The following is an 18,372-nucleotide window of genomic DNA, read 5'->3' as shown; positions in this document are numbered from 1 at the left end:
TTTGAAAAAGGACAAACATCTATACATACATATATATATATATATATAAATATTAAGCTTCTGATAAAACTTTATAATACAGGAAGAGGAGTATGCAAAATGCAATTCACATTCCAAAGAATTTTTAAATTTTCTACCTGACTTCCCACTTTACATTCAGCTTGAACAACAAAAATGGACACGTTTTTCCTTTGCAGTGCATATTTAGTCATTTGTTCAGGCTCTCACTAGTTTCAGGTTATAATACTGGAAATATGACTGCAAGAAAATGTAACTTGTCAGAGCAAAACAATTGGGCAGAGGATGGGAGAACTTACTTTATAAAACTTAGAAGTTCGAGTGAAGCTTATAAAATCTCTTTATTGTGTCATATATTTTGTTGTTGCAAAGCTTATAAAATTCTTTGATCTGTTGTATATTTTATTGTTACACAGCAGGGTGCTACAATGGGATCACTTTCTGACATCACATGGACTTTGTCGGCCATGTAGATGCTACAGCAGGAATTGTTCAAGGCTGACACAACCTACAAGACAAAAATGTTCCACAGCACTACACTATGGTCAATCCCTCAAAGCCTTAGCTAAGACAAACTCTCCTTGCTGGTAGTCTGTTCTCATGTTCAGAAAAATAACATAATAGCTCTAAAAGCGTTTGCTAAATCTTTAGAAATAAATTGATTTTAAAAAAGGATTGCATTCGTTCCTTTGCAAGGAATACTGCCAGGCATTAAAAGGGTCTATACTCATGCGACTGAAGGTCTCCCCTTTCACAAACAAACCCTTCTCTACCTCTCCATGGATGGTAATGTCCCTCAGGAAATCACACTGTTCACTTTTCACTCTGCAGGAGAGACAGGAGGAAGCGTTGGCACCTCATCCTGTGGGAAAGGTTTCTTCACACGACTAATTGATGCTAAAAAGCATCAATTAAGGTAGAATTTAGAAGACAAGTGTATAATTATTACATGAAGCTGCTCACCCAACGCTGTGTAAGACAGTTCTTTCTGTGCTTATTACAGATGGGGAAGGGAAACTACAGCTCTGTGATGCAACAGATCAGCTTTAGAATTCAAATTAGTGCAGAAACACTGGGAAGTGGCACCAGAGCATCAGCCCCTGATCCAGGCTCCTTCAAGAAAGGGTGGCATGAATGGAGCAAGATGCACTGAGGCTGCTGGAAAGAGGGACCTTAACCACATCTCCTCTCACTCCTCAATCTTGGTCTGGTTCTCTCGCTCCCACTTTATTCTGACACTCACAAAGCAGCTGCTGCCGCCCCAAAGTCCCACTTCAGGATAGGTCACAGCCTTTTGCTCTCTTCCAGCTGTGAAATGGGTGCAAAAGGAATAGAATTGGCCCCTTTCCCTGTGAAACCAATGAAACCACTCCAAAAACCCCTACTATATCTGGTCCAGGGACAATTCAAGGGAAGAGGCAGAGAAAATGAGGCAAATGAAAACAAAATGAATAGGAAAGAACAAACAGAAGATGGGAGATGGCCCTCTGGCTGCCTGGGGCTTCTCAACATTGGAGACCTGGCAGTGGCCTCCTTTTCCCTCTTTTTTCCCATTCAAAGTTGAACAAGGCCATAATCAAGATCTCAGTATTTCCAAAGCACTGTAAAACAATAAAAAAATGATCTAAACATTTTGGGGTTTTTCTTTGGCAAAGCTAAAAGGACCCATTAAACTTCATTAATCATTCTTTACTTGACAGAGTTCATGCCTTTGATTCCTTCTAAATTAAAGATGGGACCTTACAAATAAAAATACACCTTCTGCTACCAAATAGAGAATAATTCCCAAAATTTTATCCTGAAAAGAGGGCAAGTAAAAATGCAAACAATCCCTAACTTTCTGCAGCTGCAGCAGTATCAAAGATGAAGGATTACCTTTACATTCCCCAGGTTTGCTGTTCCTACAACCCACCAGTGCCAGCAACACATCACCAGAGGCGGAAATACTCCCAGGTGACAAGGGCATAGCTTAGGGGAATTTAAGGAAAAAAGGAAACCAAAAACTGAGTCCAGAAAGAACTTGATGTAAATGCCACAGAGGACACACACAAAGGAGCACTCCTCTTAGAGGTTTAAGGCCTCTTTGTTCCGGCACAGTGTTCAGAAGTATTTATTTTCTTTTTCAGGCTATTTTTAACCGTAACTCAGAGAAAGGCCAGTGTCTGACTGCAGCTCCCAGACAGGCACAGCCACAGTGTCACTTGCTGTGACAGGAACATGGTGACACAGCTCAGTAGGTCCCAGTTGCCTTGTTTCCTCCCTGGGGCTGCTTTCACCAAAGCCCACTTTTATTCAGTGAAATCAGCTCAGAGGGGTTCCATCCAGCCACCTGGCATGGTAAGTGCTGTGCATTATTCTTCTTCCTCCTAGACCACTTTCAGATCCTCAAACAGTCATGAAAGCATCACTGGGAGGACATTAGTTACCACTGGTGTTTGTTTTCTCCATTTCTAAGAGGACTTCCCAGGAAGAAGCTCCACTCAGCTATTGTCCCTCTCACTAAGCCTGTGCTTGAGGCTCCTTGGCTGCTCTGCTCTTCCGCCCCAATGTTTCAATGCTCCTTCCTTCTTGGGGAAAAAAAAAAAAAAAGGAGATAAGTTGCCTCATTTCCTCTCCATTTATCTTTCACGCTCAAAAGGACTTGTGACAACATGACTTGAAAAGAAAAAACAAATCCAAACCACCTTCTCCCTGTGCTGTGTTTGTACAGTGGGACCACGTGAGGTCTGGGCTCAGAAAGGCAGCTGGGCAGGTTATTATTAAGAAAAGGAAATTTGTTCCTGAGAATTTATTGGGAAATGGGTTGGTCAGAGCTCTCCTGCTGGTTCACAGTGACCCTGTGCCTCTGGAGGCCTTCATGGCCCTCCATGTACAAACACACCAAACTCACCTGCCTGTACACCAGGACCTGTGGCAACACATAACCAAACAGAAGATGTTCAAGGCTTGGGTTTATATCCATGGTGGCAATGCTTCAGTCAGTGCATTCAACAATTTGCTTTCATCTCTCATACCTCTGTATGACTGGTTATGCAGCTCCAGTTTTCTAAGTCTCAAGCTCTTCCATCAAAGGTCTCTATGAAGTTCTCCCCATCAACCCAATCTGAGCTCCTGCCACTGTGGATGCTGATATATTCTCTCTTTCTGGAGAAGAGTATGTTTCACTTGTCTATATCAAAACTTATATTCTTCATCTTTCTGTGTTTTGCAAAATGCTTTATTTATGACACCGAGAAAAAAGCAGTCCTAAGAATGCAATATGCAAGAGCTGTGTGATAAGGGTTTTATTTGGCAAATTTATGTATATCAGATCACGTTTTCACTTTGTGAAAGCAGAAGTAATCACCAGTAATGTGACTTTAAACATATTTAGCCCCTGTCTAACAATGCTCATTCTGAGTCTCATCCAAACCTGAATTCCTCCAAAGGCTCCCTGCATTTCCTCGCTAGAGCTACATTTCAAGCCATGTTTGCATTCTTCAAGGGTGCCTTAAAGGTAGCCTGTGGCTTTCTGAGAAACAAATGCAGGGAAAACCACATAAATCCATTTTCTGTCTCCATTTGGGTTGATGGGACTTCACCAGCCTGATGAGGTGAAAGATGAGAGCTGAATTCTATGAAATATTTTCTCACTTAACAGCATCCAGTGTGGCTTCAAAACACCCCAAAGAGCTCCTGAATCCACAACAACCTTTCAGAGACTTTTCCACCCCATATTACTACTCCCAAAGACCTTTACTACACAATGAATCATCCCTGCCAATGAGATGCTACCCATGCAGCAGCAGAACCTTTTGCGACCCTGGACACTGTTTCTCTGCTATTTGCCCTTTCAAGCATCTGAGCCAACCGTTTCACCAACTGTTTCACCACAGCTTTTGCATAAACCCAGCAGCTTCACACAAACAGGCAGGCTCTTGATCAAGGAAAAAGCAGAGCAGTGAAAAGTGCAACAGAACAAGAATTCTGGAAAAGTGTATTCACAAAACCCACCAATATGATTCATTGGGTTTTTGTAATTTCCAGGAAAAAATACATAGACAGCATTGAAAAAATGGACCTTATGGTCTCTGCTCTACTCTGAGCTTTACTAGCAAAAGTGCATCAAACCTTCATAAACAAATCAGTCAGACTGAACCTTCTGGCTCCAAAGGTTTGGGCATAAATGGAGTCAGGACTTTTTCTTCACCAGTCTCAGAAATGCCGAGGTCAGGACAACAAAACACAGATTTAACATCCTGGTTTCCAATTCTGCTTGCAGGCAGGTCCCTCTGAGGGGCATGTGCCTTAGCCAACAGCCACAAGTCCCTAGGTCAGGAGATGACAGTCTTCTTACAACCCCTTCTGAACAAGAAATGAGGTCAGGTCCTTCTGCTGTAATTACTTCCCCTTTAGAAGCACCCCAGACACTAAGAAGATACACACACTGAAAATTCAAAGGCATCTTTCCAAAGTTACTTTTGCTGCCACTAGTGTGAGACAACTCCTCCTGTTTCCAGAACAGCTGGCACCAACCACCAGTTGCCAGGGGGGTGCTCAGCACCTCTGAAGCAAAGCCGAAGCTCTAAATGCCAGCTGGCGTTCTAAAAATCACAATTTTTGTTTGGGTGTATTAAAAATATCTGCTTAGTTTGCTTAAGAAGAACCTGCTGAGAGAAACACGAAAGCATCAGGTCTTATCTCATTCAAGAATGACTAGTATAGAGCAACACCAACAAAGTCAGAGGAGATCATGCAGCCCTGGCTTCCAGACTGAGCAGATACCCTGACATGCTTTTTAAACTCCAAATCTCTGAGAGTTCCTCTGATTTGCAAAATAGCATATTTGAAATTGAAATAAAACACAGAAATGTAGTCAAGACACCCATGATACAGAAGTAAAACTTTCCTGAGCCAGCAAACATGACTTATTTTTTTTTAAAAGGTATTCAAAAGAAAATAGAAATTTCTTAAGTGCATTAGATCCACTTTTTTTGCAAATCTGCTCTGGCAAACTCATTTTTTAAACATACACTCTTCTTTGCTTGTCTACTGTATATACATTGCATATATTCTGATTAACATTATTCAGCCCAGAATAATTACATATCAGAGAGATGCCTAATAAGCTCATCTTTAAACTCTGCAGAACTAAAAAAAGATCCCAAGCATATTTTATGAATATAGGATGGCATCAGCTGACAAATCTATGGCACAACCCATTTTATTGTGGTTGCAAACAAGAACCACATGAATGAATGTTATGGGCTTGTCTTTGCATTATTCAGGATGATAGGACTTCTGAAGGAAAGCAAGAGTGTGTTCTGGAAGTGTGAGACTGTGAAGATAAAAGAAAATTAGTCACACACAATATGGTAAAGAAAATACACAAAATAAGCAAAACTGCATTTTACCAGCAGCGGGCACTGGAAGATTCCGTAAGGTTTTCTGTATCAAACAGCTGCTACAAGAAGCAGCAATGAATCAAAACACTTGGATTTACAACTAGAATTGACAAAGAAATATTTTCAGTTAGTATAACCATATTGTTTTAGACTTACTTCAGACAAAAGCTATTTCAACAGGAAAACCTGTCTTAGCCAACAGCTGGAAAGCTCATAGCCTTATTCTGGAAGGAAGGGGGACTGTTACTTTTCACAGATGTCTCCATTCTCATCATCCAAACAGAGTTAAATCTCTGAATAGAGAGATGGGCCCCATCTGAAATGCAGCTCTCACATCCTCCCAAGGCTGTGCACACTCACACCCTTGGCACCGATTCAGCCAAGGCGACCAAACACAACGGCCAGAAACTCAGCACTGTGCAGCATCCTCAACGTCAGCCCGAGTTTTGGGGTAGCCCCTCATCCCGCCCAACAGCAGCACTCCAGACACTCAGCTGTCAGAGAGGTTGGATTTTATTTAAAAGCAGCTCTTTAGCAGATGGTAACAATCAAACCCAGACATTGCTTCCCTTCACTGCTCAGCCCCAACACCCTGTGAGATCCAGGTTTAGGAGCAGCCCCCAAGGCTAGCGTGAATTTGGTTTATGGTCACAAAAGTAACACCTGCCAATGCCAAATGCTAGAGAAAGAGCAACTTTTCAGTTGACCACACTTCCTGCTGCCTGAATATTTAAGGCACGCAAAGAAAAAGCTGTGTAGCAAGAGATGAGTAACTCACAAACCACAAGCTCTTGCTCAAAATTACCACGTAGTATTTTACACTCTTAGCAACACATTGGTGTGGGACGTTTGTTTATGCTGGTAACTCCTCTGTCTCCTAGTGTAGTATCAGCTTTAGTCACCCCTATTCTGGTGTGGGATAGGCTGAGCTGCTTCGTGTTTTTTCCAGTTGTAAGGGAAGTTGGTGCTGTTTTCAGATGGGGCCTTCCTCCTTCATTCGCTCGGAACTCAGCTCCTGCCTTGAACAAACCCAGTGCTGCCTCAGTTTTTGATGTCACCACTACGTGGCCACAGCTCCTAAGGGATCACCACAAACACACCAAGCCCAGGCTCCAAAGTCTTCCCCAGAAGCTTCTTTTGTCGCTCGGGTGTGTATCACACCAAATACAGCCTCAGTGTTGTTCTGGGCACTCTTCCTCCCCACTGCTTCCCTTGGGTTTGGTAGGACATCATGGAAACACAGAATACTAGAATCATTCAGGTTGGAAAACCCTCCCAGACCACTGAGTCCAACCTGTGCCCAATGCCCACCATGTCACCAGCCCAGAGCACTGTGAGACATGTCCACACAGATGGAGCACAAGCAGCAGTAATTAAAGTTATTTTCCTTTACAATCACACCTAAAAACACCACCTTCTACCTCATATGTACCTGTCCTATTCATTGCAGAACTCTGAACGTTTGTGGCACAGTGAGGTGGAAATAGCAGGAACCTGATTGATATTTAAAAGCAGGTAACCACCACCCCAGAGAAGCAGATCTATGCCTACTGCAGAATGTAAAGCTGGACAAAACACATGGCACTTACAGGAGGAGCTCATACATGGCTCCTGCCACCTTTTCCTGATTTAGAGAAGTGCTGAGTGCCTGAGCACAGCAAGAACCTGGCTGGAAACTCGGGGAGAGCATCAAAATCATCAGTTCCCCAAAAAATTAGGCACTAGGTTTCTAAAGCCCCAAATTAACAGCCATAGCTCCTCGTGCGTGAAATCAAACAGCACCAAGCAATGGCTGCACAGCACTTTGTAGCTTGGCAGGTGTTCAGGAAATCCCAGAAGGAAAGAAAAAAAACCCAAGCAATGAATCTGGGGCTTCCTACTGAATGAAGCAGTAGAAAAACACACCAAAGGTAAGTCTTTGCACCCTCTCCTTCAAGCATCAGCAATGAGTTCAGGGCTTCAGAACCATGGAGCTTTTCCACTCCCACTTAAGCCTATAAGGTACAAAGCTGTGTTTCCTTTGCCCGTGGCTGTGAAGAGCTGCTGGTAGCCGTGGGCTTTGCAGCTTTTTCTAGCCTGCACTGAGGGCAAACGTGGAAACAGCAGGGTTTAGTCCAGCAGGAGAACATGGGCAGTGGCTGGAAACCTCCTCTCCCACTCACTCCAGTTTCCCTTATTCTACCTCTATGGCCCCCAAAGCCTTCCCTTGCCTGCAGGCCATGCCTGACCTGCTCAAAAGAGCACCCAAAGCGAGGAAAGCATGTTTTCTGTAGTTTAAGTCACAAAAAAAAAAAAAAAAACCCAAAAAAAACCCAAAAAAAAAAAACCAACACCCACCCCCAAACCCCAACAAACCAAAAGCAAAGCCAAAAAAAAAACCAAACAAAAAAATCAAAAAAACAAAACAAAAAAAAACCAAACAAAAAACCCAAAAAAACCTACAAAAACAAAAAAACCCCCATCCATTTAAGCTGCAGTTTTCTCAAAATGGCAATTTGAGGCAGATGCTCAGCATGGAAACTTCAGTCTGGACAGCTGAAGGCTGGCAAAGCCTCATCTGCAATGGTGGCAAACACTGGAAAGTGTCTGGCAGACTACATTACAGTGATATTACTTTACAGAATATCCTTTAAAAAGCCTTTTTGCCCTTTCTTTTTGTCCTTTCTTTTGCATAGACCTGGCCATTAAATCCTTGCCTGGGGATGATGAAAACTTGCCTTTCCTCTGATGTGACCACTGCAATATTGGAATATCAAGTGAAAATACATAAAGATCCTCTGCATCATGCTCAGTAAAGCAAGCTGGTCTTTAGACAATGTTTACCCAAGGTATTTAACATCCCAAATCCTGCCCCAAGCCTGGTGTCTCCGGTTACCAACGTCACAACAATGCCCTGCAGAGAATCACAGCACAAACAGCAACTGTGGTTTCATACAGAGGAAGGGAAGTACCATGTAAAGCTTTAGAAATGCCTTCCTGAGAAAGGAGATGAGAGGGGCTGAGTGAGATGGATTCTGAGTGGTGGGATGGAGCTGGCATCTTCTGTAAATGTGGAGCACCAACACCCGTGTACGTCTCTAAAGAGCAAGGAAAAGCTCCTTGGCAGACAGCAAATTTCCAGATACAGCACGAGGGTAATTTTTCTAGCTGAGGTGGCAAGCACAACGAACAAAAAACCAGTAGTAAATGGGCTGTCCCAGGAAAGGAACCGGGATCTGGTATGCATGGCCAGAGGTGGCCTCTGAGCCCTGCAAAACCTGCAGCTCCCTTCACAAGGAACGTGGCTCTCCAGGGGAAACCCCAGATGTTTTATAACATACAGAAGCTGCAGGTATTTCTTTCTAAGGTTGGATGTGATTTGCTTTTAGGGACAGGCTGAGAGAACTGGGATTGTTCAGCCTGGAGAAGAGAAGGCTTCAGAGAGACCTTGCTGAGGCCTTTCAGAACTTATAAAAAACGAAGGACTGGGTCGATAGTGACAGAACAAGGAGGAGTGATTTTAAACTGCCAGAGGTCAGGGTTAGATAGGATGTTTGGAATAAATTCTTCCTTGTGAGGGTGGTGGGGCCCTGGCACAGGGTGCCCAGAGAAGCTGTGGCTGCCACATTCCTGGCAGTGTCGCAGGCCAGGTTGGACAGGGCTTGGAGCAACCTGGGCTAGTGGGAGGTGTCCTGTCGTGGCAGGGGGTGACACTGGGCTTTAAATTCCCTTCCCACCCAAGCCATTCCATGATTCTGTGATCCCATGGTCGTGGGTGCTTAAGGGTCCAGCTGGTCCCCAGCACGTGTGGTGTGTCAGTCATCGACTGCCTGCTGGGATCCATCAGGAGGGTGCAGCTGGAGCTGCTGCAGGGGCTGTCCCTGCTCCAAGGGCTGGCACAGGCAGATCTCCTGATCCTGCCACTACCTGGTCCTGTGTCTTCAGTTCCCTGGACCTCTGCTTTAGCTCTGCCTGCTCACACAGTAAAGATCCAGGAACAAGCACTACCTTATGATGTCTGTGCCACACTCCTTGTGAGGACCAACACACCCCCACACAACAGCCCACACGGAACTGAGCTGCAAATGACCTTTCCTGCAGGTTACCTGTTGCAATGCATGAGAGCCACACCCAAAACATGCCCTGACCCTCGGAGCACAACACGGAATGAACCTGGGAAAACATCAGCATTTTGGGGAGCTATGAAGACCGTCTTAGAGCATTACCAAAGATCTCCTTACAAGCTCTCTGTGGTTTGAACAGGCATCACTGGTGCTGAGGTGCTGGGGAGAGCCCACAGCCTGCCAGGCACTGCCGTGGGAGGCTCTTCTCGGCAGACACCACTCACAGGAGGATGCTCCACGCTCGCTCCTTCAGTGCAAAAAGCCCAACCTGGAGATCAGCTGATACGTTCACTTTGCAAAAAGCTCCAAAGCACAGTTCCTCCTGGAGGACAGAGCACGGCTTGCTCCTGGGAAGGTACAGAAAGCGTGCAGCAAGCCAAAACCCTGCTGCTCTTTTCCACCAGAGTGGGCTGCTGCAGCCCGTGACAGCCCTGGAGCAGCTTGGCTTGAGGTGTCCTACAGCCACACACGCTGCTCCCACCCACGGGTGGCACAGCCCAGGTCCCTCTGAGCCCCTGGAGGGTGACCAGGCACCCACCTCACTCTGATGGCTGTAGGGGTGCCTGCCCTGGTCACACCCCAAAAACCACCTGGGAGACACTGGGCGGGCAGGCTCCCAACAAGGAGTGCACAAAAGCTCTGATGGTGTCGTGCAACAGCCTGGGCTCATCCCTGGCACTGCCCACTCCTCAGGAGCCACAGCGTGCAGGGCATGGCACAGCTACAGGCTTAGAACCAATCTCATCACAAACAGCACCCAAAAGGTCACTTGAATTGCTAGTTTTGGCTTAAAATATTTACTTAGAAAATAACTACTCTGACTTGTTTCCTAAAAGAATTTCAACCATACAAAAATGATCTACATACTTTTGAAAAGTATACTGCTTTTAACCTCTTACTCATGTATTCAGAAAAGCCCAAGAGTCAGCCTCACTTTTGTTTTCTGCTTCCTGCACTGCAGCTAAGACAAATCCCTAGCTTTAAAAAACATGCAATAAAAATGATGCATAACAATAAAAAACATACATAACAACTTTGGTAGTACTACAATGACCTAAATATTTTGGCTTAAAGCTTCAGTACTAGCCAAAGTGTAACAGCAACTACTTGGTCATACCTATTAAAAATTATCACAGAAACATGAAAACTAAAGGCTTATGAATTCAAGATATACATTTAATTAAATATTCAGAGAAACAAAGTCACTAAAATCTCAAGTTATCCATACCAAAATAAATTTCAGTGCAGAATCAGCAACAAACCTTTTTTTTTAATATATATAAGACTACTAGAAAGACACAGGACAAAGATTTTAGGAGACCCAGGCAGAAGAACCCTTTTTTCACAGAAGTTTGAGCCATTTGCACAAGCTTTAATCTTGCTTTGATGTAAGAGTTGGCCTTGTTTCATTACTGTTTAACTGCAAAAGCAAGTAAAATGCTTGCAAGTATGATCAAAAACTTGAAACAACTTTTTATTGTTCTCCAAGAGTGAAGAGAACAGCGTGGTTATTCCATGCAAAGGAAAAAGCTGTGCTTTAAAAGCACATTCCTTATGAATATCATCCTTCCCCACCTAGACACTGGCTCTGCAGCTGCCACTGCCCAAAGGCACCACTAACAAAGCTGCTTTCATCATCTCAAAGCTTGCTTTTTCTCCCTTTCATATCAATAAAACATCTATCAGATGCAAAGGTTGTCTTACAATTTGTGCCCAAGCTGCTCTAATTTAAGAACTTCCAGTATTCAAGATTTTGGAAAACATCAAGTACAAAGGCACAGCACACTTGAAGTGTGCCTCTCAATTACAGATTTGGGGCCAGGATGAGCCTGTTTCTCACTTTTTCTATTGAGATATTCTTTCCACTGACCCCTGTGCCTAATTCAACACTCTACATATTTCTTCTACAGTGACAAGAAAGGCATGAAAAATACCACATGCCTTCCCCTACAACCCTGTGGTTTCCCTTCCCTCACACAACCCAGAAAAAGACCAGAGAAAACCACCTTTTGTTTTTCAGACCCAGTGCTGCAGCACATCATCTTTGAGGGTAGCTCCTGTATATGGGTTGCTTTGGTGTAGGGGCTTGAGATGATCCTGCTGAACAGGCAGGGAGCCTAATGCAGCTCTGGGACACAAACTGGGTAACTGGGATTTCTGGGTTTAGGAAAACCTCAAGCCATATACAGAAGGCAAATGGGGTGTGATTACAGACAATACTTCTACTGACAAACTAACGAAGGAAAACTGAAAAATTTCAACTTCTGCTTTGATTGGGGAAATCTTGACCGTGCCCATTGCAAGATAACATGGCTGAAAACTTCCAAAATCACTTGTGGAGCTTTTGAGAAAAGTTAATAATGGACAATTTGAGAAATGGAACAGAGAAGGTATATCCTTCCTTAAGTCACCCAAAGCTGAATCTGAAAGTTACCAAGGACAGTAAATTCCATTCGTGTGGGTGACAATACCTTTTCCATCAATCACATCCCTGGATGCCTTTTGCTTGCATTCTGTTGAAAGGTAAGAAAAAGCACTCGGCCCCTTGAATTAAAGGCCATAAAACCCAAAGAGAAGCTTCTCTCCTTTCCAGCACAGGCAGGTACCATTTATCAAAACTATGGGATGAAAATCTGCTACTAGTTCCAAAAGCAACAACCTCTCTGAGCACTAAAACTTCTCAGAAAACAAGTAAAGCCAAAAGCATTTTCCTTTAAAAATCTCATTTCTTACAGTCTTCAAGAACTTGGAAACTTTGCAAGGTGCATATAATAGAATCTTACATGCTTATTGAAATCTGAATTTCCTGTGTGCTTTACCTCACTTCTTCCTTCCGTGGGTATTTATCCCTGTTTGGATTGGACTAGATGGTACTATCGTGAATTCTGGATTTAATACATGCTTCTGAATGAAAATATTATTCTGCCTCTTCCTTAGGTTTTGGGAGTTGCAGACAAATCCAATCAGCTTTTGCCATAAACCTCAGCAGGTGAAAAGGAAAAGCAGCCTCTAAAGCTACAAACTAGATGTTGTTAAGTCCAGAGAGACCCCACACTTGTAGAATTTGTTTGGAATGACCTTAAAGCCCATCTCATTCCACCCCCTGCCAGGAACAGGCACCTCTTCCACTAGACCAAGGTGCTCCAGGCCCTGTGCTACTTGGCCTTGGACACTTCCAGGGATGGAGCACTCCTGCTCTGCATGATGTCACAGCCATGCTCACCTACAGAAAATGGAAAAGAGAATTTCTGGGACACGGAGCAACCAGCTTGGAACAGGCTGGAAGCAAAGGCAGGGAGTGCAGCAAGACTTGTACAGAAGGCTGCTGTACTTGCAGTCACACACCAAATTAAAACCAGAAGGATAAGTGACAGTTTAAAGCAGAAAATCCAACATCCAGTCCGAGTGCCTGTCCAAAAAAAAGGCCAGCTTTTCCACAATGAATTCCAAGTCATTCCTCCATCCTGCAGCACTCCTCCTGCCAGCTCTGTGCACGCTGGCTGAGACTTTCACTCCAGAGCTGTATCAGGCTCTTGGGTTCTGCCCCTGGAGTTGGTGGGACTCGTCTCCGTACCACCGCTGGAATTTATTCACCTGGTTTCCTGGAAAGCTAACAACCCATTTCCTATCTTGTCTTTCAAGTAAAGGGTACAGCAGGCTCCTCTTCAGCCTCTAAACTGGGACAGGAGTCTCTCTGTTTTTTCAAGTACCCTGCATCTTGTAGGAATACACCTACAGCGTGTGATCGTTGTGCAAAATCCTGACTTAATTACCACCACACTGAAATTCCTAAGTAAAACAAGTGGCTAGAAAGAAGTTTCTTACAGACATCAAGTAATAGCTTTCACTGTCACCTCAAAAGAACAATGAAGATCTGCCTGGAAAAACTTCCTAATTAATGAGGAAATCCACAGGGTGCATCCTGGGTGCCACAGGGTCACAGCCACTGGTGCCCTGCGCTGGGGGTCCCACCTGCCTGGGAGAGGAAAGAGATGGAAAAGAAGGGAAGGAAGAAACTGCATTTAAACAAAGAAATCCAAAGCAAATGACTACAAAGCCTCTGGACAGATGTCTGTTTATAGAAATGGGTAGCCAGGATATGGTCAAGCATACAAAATATCTATAAGAAAAAACAGCCTTCAGGGAAGTTCAATTTTTCATATGCTGGACTGTTTTGGAGATGCACCTGTTGAAATTACTGCTGTTAGGTGCTTGAAATCTTTCCACTTCTGCAAATTAAAAAAAAATTAGTCCTGACACACAATTTGTGACAGAGCAGAGCTTGGTCACCTACTACTTCTGCTGCTGAGATTGCAGAAATGAAAACTCATCAAGACTTTAAGGGCATTTCCATCTTTGCCAGCTGTAAGATCATCATCCTTGATTGCTTCCTGTCTGCTAGTAGGGACACTAAGCAACACCTTTCCATCAGCAACCATGATACCTCCGGCACAATCTCTCAGGACATACCACTGAGCTGCTCTAGCAGGCACTTTCAGCTGATTCCTGAATTTCATGATTGAACCCCGAGCCCGTAACTCCCCACCACTGCCCTGGACCGCTCCCTCTTGGGTGTAGCACTCCTTAAGCATCATTAAACAATTCACCCAACAAACAACTCCCATCATAATGTAGCCCATGCCTCAGCAAACTGAGAACACAATTTTTTTAAAAAACTCTTTTCACATGACCAAGTCCCAGTCTCCTAATTATTACTGCTATGTTTTAAACTCCATTTTACTCACATCCTGAATAATCCCCACATAGTCCCACCAAAAGCCCACAAAGCAGGATTATCTCTGCCACAAGTCGTCTTTTTCAAGGCCCCAGTCCAAAACCTAGAGGAATTACTATAAAATTTTATTTTCATTTTGAAGGGCTTTAAATCATTTTACTGCTTACAATGTGTGTGTATTTAAAATATCATATGGATTTAAATAGGTGGAAAAATGTATTTTTCAATAAGTCTGGTTAGAAAAACAGACTTGTGCTGCACAGCACAGAAAGACACCTTTGAAACTGCTAAGGTTTCCAGACTAGTAATGCTGCCGTGCATGTGGTCTGGCTTTCTCCCACTTTCCTCTAAATATCCTCCCCAGTCCTTCTCTCAGAGGACACAAACTGTCCCCACTGCTCACAGGAGTCCCTGCTGTCTCATTTTTCCATTATTTCACTATGACATTCATTTCCGTCAGGTAGGAGTAAGGAATATCAAGTCCTGATCTTTTATTCATGATTTCATCCCCCAACAGTGACCAATTTTCATTAATTTCTACTCAACAAAGACAAAAGATGTTGCAATGGCTTGCAAAATGTAACTTCACGAGATATAAACACATACGGAGATTTTCTGAGTGTAAAAATTGTTTTGCAAAGCATTTTCATCCCCCAACTAAGTATTTAGGCAGTTGATTCAAACTTCACAAGGAAGATCCCTGCCTTTGGAGTTTCAAACACAGCCTCAATTTCCCTGTGAAGATCACACACTGGCATTGTCCGTTCTCTTCTTAGGCATTGTTTGAGGCAGGGGCTGCACATTACCAGGTCAATAATTACAACTGCTGCCTTTCAGGTCATGATGTTGGCCAAGTATTGCCCCAGGTACAACCATACACAGCTCTGCGAGTTGGCTGGTTCAGTCCTACCCCATTTTCCCCAAGAGCATGGAAGCTGGAAGCAGTTTTAGGTGGAAATCCCAGGCTTTGCATTCAGTAACCGAGATGCTGTGTGGGATGCCTTCTGCTTTTCTCCGGAATTCATTTCTCCAGCTGGTCTAACAAGGCTCACCCCCATTCACCACGGGAAACCACTGACAGCAGAGCAGCTCCCAGGCTCTACCCGGGGGTGCCCCTGCTGAGGGCAGGTTCTTATAGAGGCACCTGTCTGACTGGGTTTGCATATTTCCAACATAATTTTACATCTCACATAATTCTTGTCTTCATTTGGTTCTCCTCTCATCCCACAAACTACGTGAGCAGACAGACCTTCAGAAGTCAGAAAACCTGCAGAACTGTACCTGTGTTGATGTAGAAGCTGTAACACGGACTTGTGGAATATCCAGAGTTGCAGCAGACCCACAAGAATCATCAAGTTCAACTCCTGCCCTGCACAGGACATCCACTGCCTTTAATGCTCAGCCCCTCATTTCCATTCATTACATTTAGCTTCAGTGTTGTCTAAGTAAACCAGAAGGCTTTACAATCCATTTAACTAAAGACAAATTAGATTATCATTACAGCAACAAGAAATTAAATTGCATCATCATGAAAACAACTATGAACTACACCAAGCTCTCACTTGAATTAATACTCAGGATTTCCTGTCTTGAGGCTACTGGTATTTGGGCCAATATGAGGGAGCATCCCAAAATGCACAAAGTTTGGAGAGTGTTGCTGGTTCCTTTGGCTTGCTGTCTCCCCAGCTCCTCCCTCACCAGTGCTGTCCCATTCCAGCAGACAATTCTGCTGACAAAAAGCAAGTCTTTCCCTTTCCTTTTTACTGAGGACACCCCTGCATCACCTGTGGAGGAAAAGAACCCCAAAAGCTGCCATCCCACTAGAAAAACCCACCTAAGCTTCACAAAGCCAGCTAAAAACCACACTGCTTAATCAAGCTACAGACTCAGTGCTTGCACATGGTCCTTCCTGGAATGAGGGGAGCCCACCACAGAGCTCCTCTGCAAATAAATCACACCCAGGTGTGCAGGGCAGACAGCAAGGCCTGACTCTCACAGGCTCCAGCCTAACATCAGCAGTAGGTTTGGTGAGCTGGCTCGATCGCACTCTGTTTGCATTTCAGATGCTCTTCACAATTCTTTTTCCTCCTTGGAAGTGCTAATTCACAGGAAGCCTCTGTATAAAGTGTCTTATTAATTATTTTTCCAATCAAGAGCTTTGAATGGGGGATCCTGACACCACGAACAGCAGACGTGAGCCAGGGGATGAAGGATTTTAATTCCTTCTTCCACAGTGACTTCCCTCTGGTTCTTGCCTGTGCAAAGATGTGATGGACAAACAAGAACTGTGTCTGCAGAGCTCTCAGCATGACCAAGGTACCCTCCCTGTGAGCTGCAGGCAAATTAAATGCTGAACTATGAAAATGCAATTTTGGCTGCAGTGTAGGGATGAATGTAAACAAAAATAGAAATCCATGGAGACTGCACCCTCGTGGCTCTGATGGGACTTGAAGCCACCCTCAATGGGGCAGGAAAAACTGACAGTACTAACAGGACTCTGTTGAAAAATCTCGGTGTGTGAGGCCAGTAGCTCTGCTGACTGCTTTCTGGGTAAAAGACATTTAATAACTGGGCATCCTTCCCAATATGGGAATCTCTTGAAAGACCCACTGTAATTTCAAAGGAGTCCTAACAGAGGAGTGGCTCAGTGTTTGCACTCCCTCTGCACCACAAAAACATCCCAAAGCAAAGAAATCCAAGGACAAGCTGGGTTGTGGGCATCACCCAGGAGTCCCCCTCCAGCCAAATCCTCAGCACTGAGTTTGATCTCCAAGAGAGGGCTCTCGCAGGCTCCACATGCATCATACATCAAGTGCTAAAACTGGGCTTCCTTTTCTCATGCAAACTTTTATCGCACTTGTAAATATTCAGCCTTAAAATTTGCTTTGCAAATACTCTACCTGCTGGCTGAGCAATAAGCAGCACAGGTAAGAGTCAGCTGTGTTTCATAGTGAAGTACTCAGATAACAAAAAGACACCCTAAACCCCAGAATTACAGTCTTTTCCTTCATAGTTTAATAGCAATATACATAACTTAAAGCCTATTTTTTTTTGTTTGCTCTCTCTCTCCTAACATTTTACAGGGATAAAGAACTGCCCTTACACAGTCAGACTGTGTGAGGTACCCACCCAGCAGCGTTGCCACTGCCTCCAAGGGGCTTGGCAAGGCATCAGCCCGTATGGTGCTGGCTGGGGTCACAGCGGCAAAGCCCGGTGCCTCAGGAGCCGCCTGGTCTGGAGACCCGGGATCTGTCACACGGGCAGACTCAGCCGCAGCGCTCCACACTCTCTCAAGTTTCACCCTCTACCCATAACTAACTCCCGCAGTGGAAACTTCGAAAGCATCGCCCTTAAGAAAGTGCTCCCAACTCCATCGGACGCTGAGAATCAGCTCAACCCGCGCTGTCCCGCCGGCTGCCGAGCGCTGCCCGGGATGCGCGGGGCTCCCGGAGCGCTGCCGGCGGCTTTCCCGAGCCCCGGGGCTCCCGGAGCGCTGCCGGCGGCTTTCCCCAGCCCCGGGGCTCCCGGAGCGCTGCCGGCGGCTTTCCCCAGCCCCGGGGCTCCCGGAGCGCTGCCGGCGGCTTTCCCCAGCCCCGGGGCTCCCGGAGCGCTGCCGGCGGCTTTCCCCAGCCCCGGGGCTCCCGGAGCGCTGCCGCCGGCTTTCCCCAGCCCCGGGGCTCCCGGAGCGCTGCCGGCGGCTTTCCCCAGCCCCGGGGCTCCCCGTACCTCGGATGTAGGCGCACTTGCTGTCGTCCAGCGGCGCGGAGGCAGAGGCGCCCATGGCTCGGTGCGGAGCTGCGGCAGCACCGCGGACCCGCCGAGCCCGGACCGCTCCCGCCGCTTCCTCCGCAGGCGCCGCCCCCGGCCCGGCCCGGCCCGGCCCCGCCCCGCCGGGCCCGGCAGGGAGCGGGCAGGGAGCGGGCAGGGAGCGGGCAGGGAGCCGGCAGGGAGCGGGCAGGGAGCCGGCAGGGAGCGGGCAGGGAGCCGGCGGGGAGCCGCGGTGCCCTGCGGCGGCTCTGCGCTGCGGGCACGCTTGTCCCGGCTGCTCCTTGTGCCCCCACTCCGCTCTGCCCCACTGTCACTCGTCACCGCAAAATCCACATCCCCTTGGAGACGCGGTTAGAGCCTCCGG

General features: G+C 45.7%; 1 protein-coding gene and 1 long non-coding RNA gene across 2 annotated transcripts in view; both read right to left on the bottom strand.

Annotated features, from left to right (window-relative positions):
- The window catches only part of NIBAN1 (niban apoptosis regulator 1), a 53,852-nt gene extending 35,742 nt beyond the window's left edge, over window positions 1-18,110 (bottom strand). Inside the window, exon 1 of the mRNA XM_068199499.1 lies at window positions 17,967-18,110. Coding sequence (XP_068055600.1) covers window positions 17,967-18,021 — 55 coding nt within the window. The 5' untranslated portion in view covers window positions 18,022-18,110. The remainder of the gene's footprint in view (window positions 1-17,966) is intronic.
- LOC137479196 (uncharacterized) lies at window positions 677-12,447 on the bottom strand. Its single transcript, XR_011002032.1, has 2 exons — window positions 12,325-12,447; window positions 677-3,162 (listed from the first exon to the last, which is right to left on the bottom strand). It is a non-coding gene; the product is annotated as an uncharacterized lncRNA (long non-coding RNA).
- Window positions 18,111-18,372: the final 262 nt, after the last annotated feature.

This window comes from Anomalospiza imberbis, chromosome 9, assembly GCF_031753505.1.
Source record: "Anomalospiza imberbis isolate Cuckoo-Finch-1a 21T00152 chromosome 9, ASM3175350v1, whole genome shotgun sequence".
In the NCBI taxonomy this organism is placed as follows: domain Eukaryota; kingdom Metazoa; phylum Chordata; class Aves; order Passeriformes; family Viduidae; genus Anomalospiza; species Anomalospiza imberbis.
The sequence above is the reverse complement of the archived record's forward strand: the minus strand, read 5'-3'. Positions and strand labels throughout refer to the sequence as shown.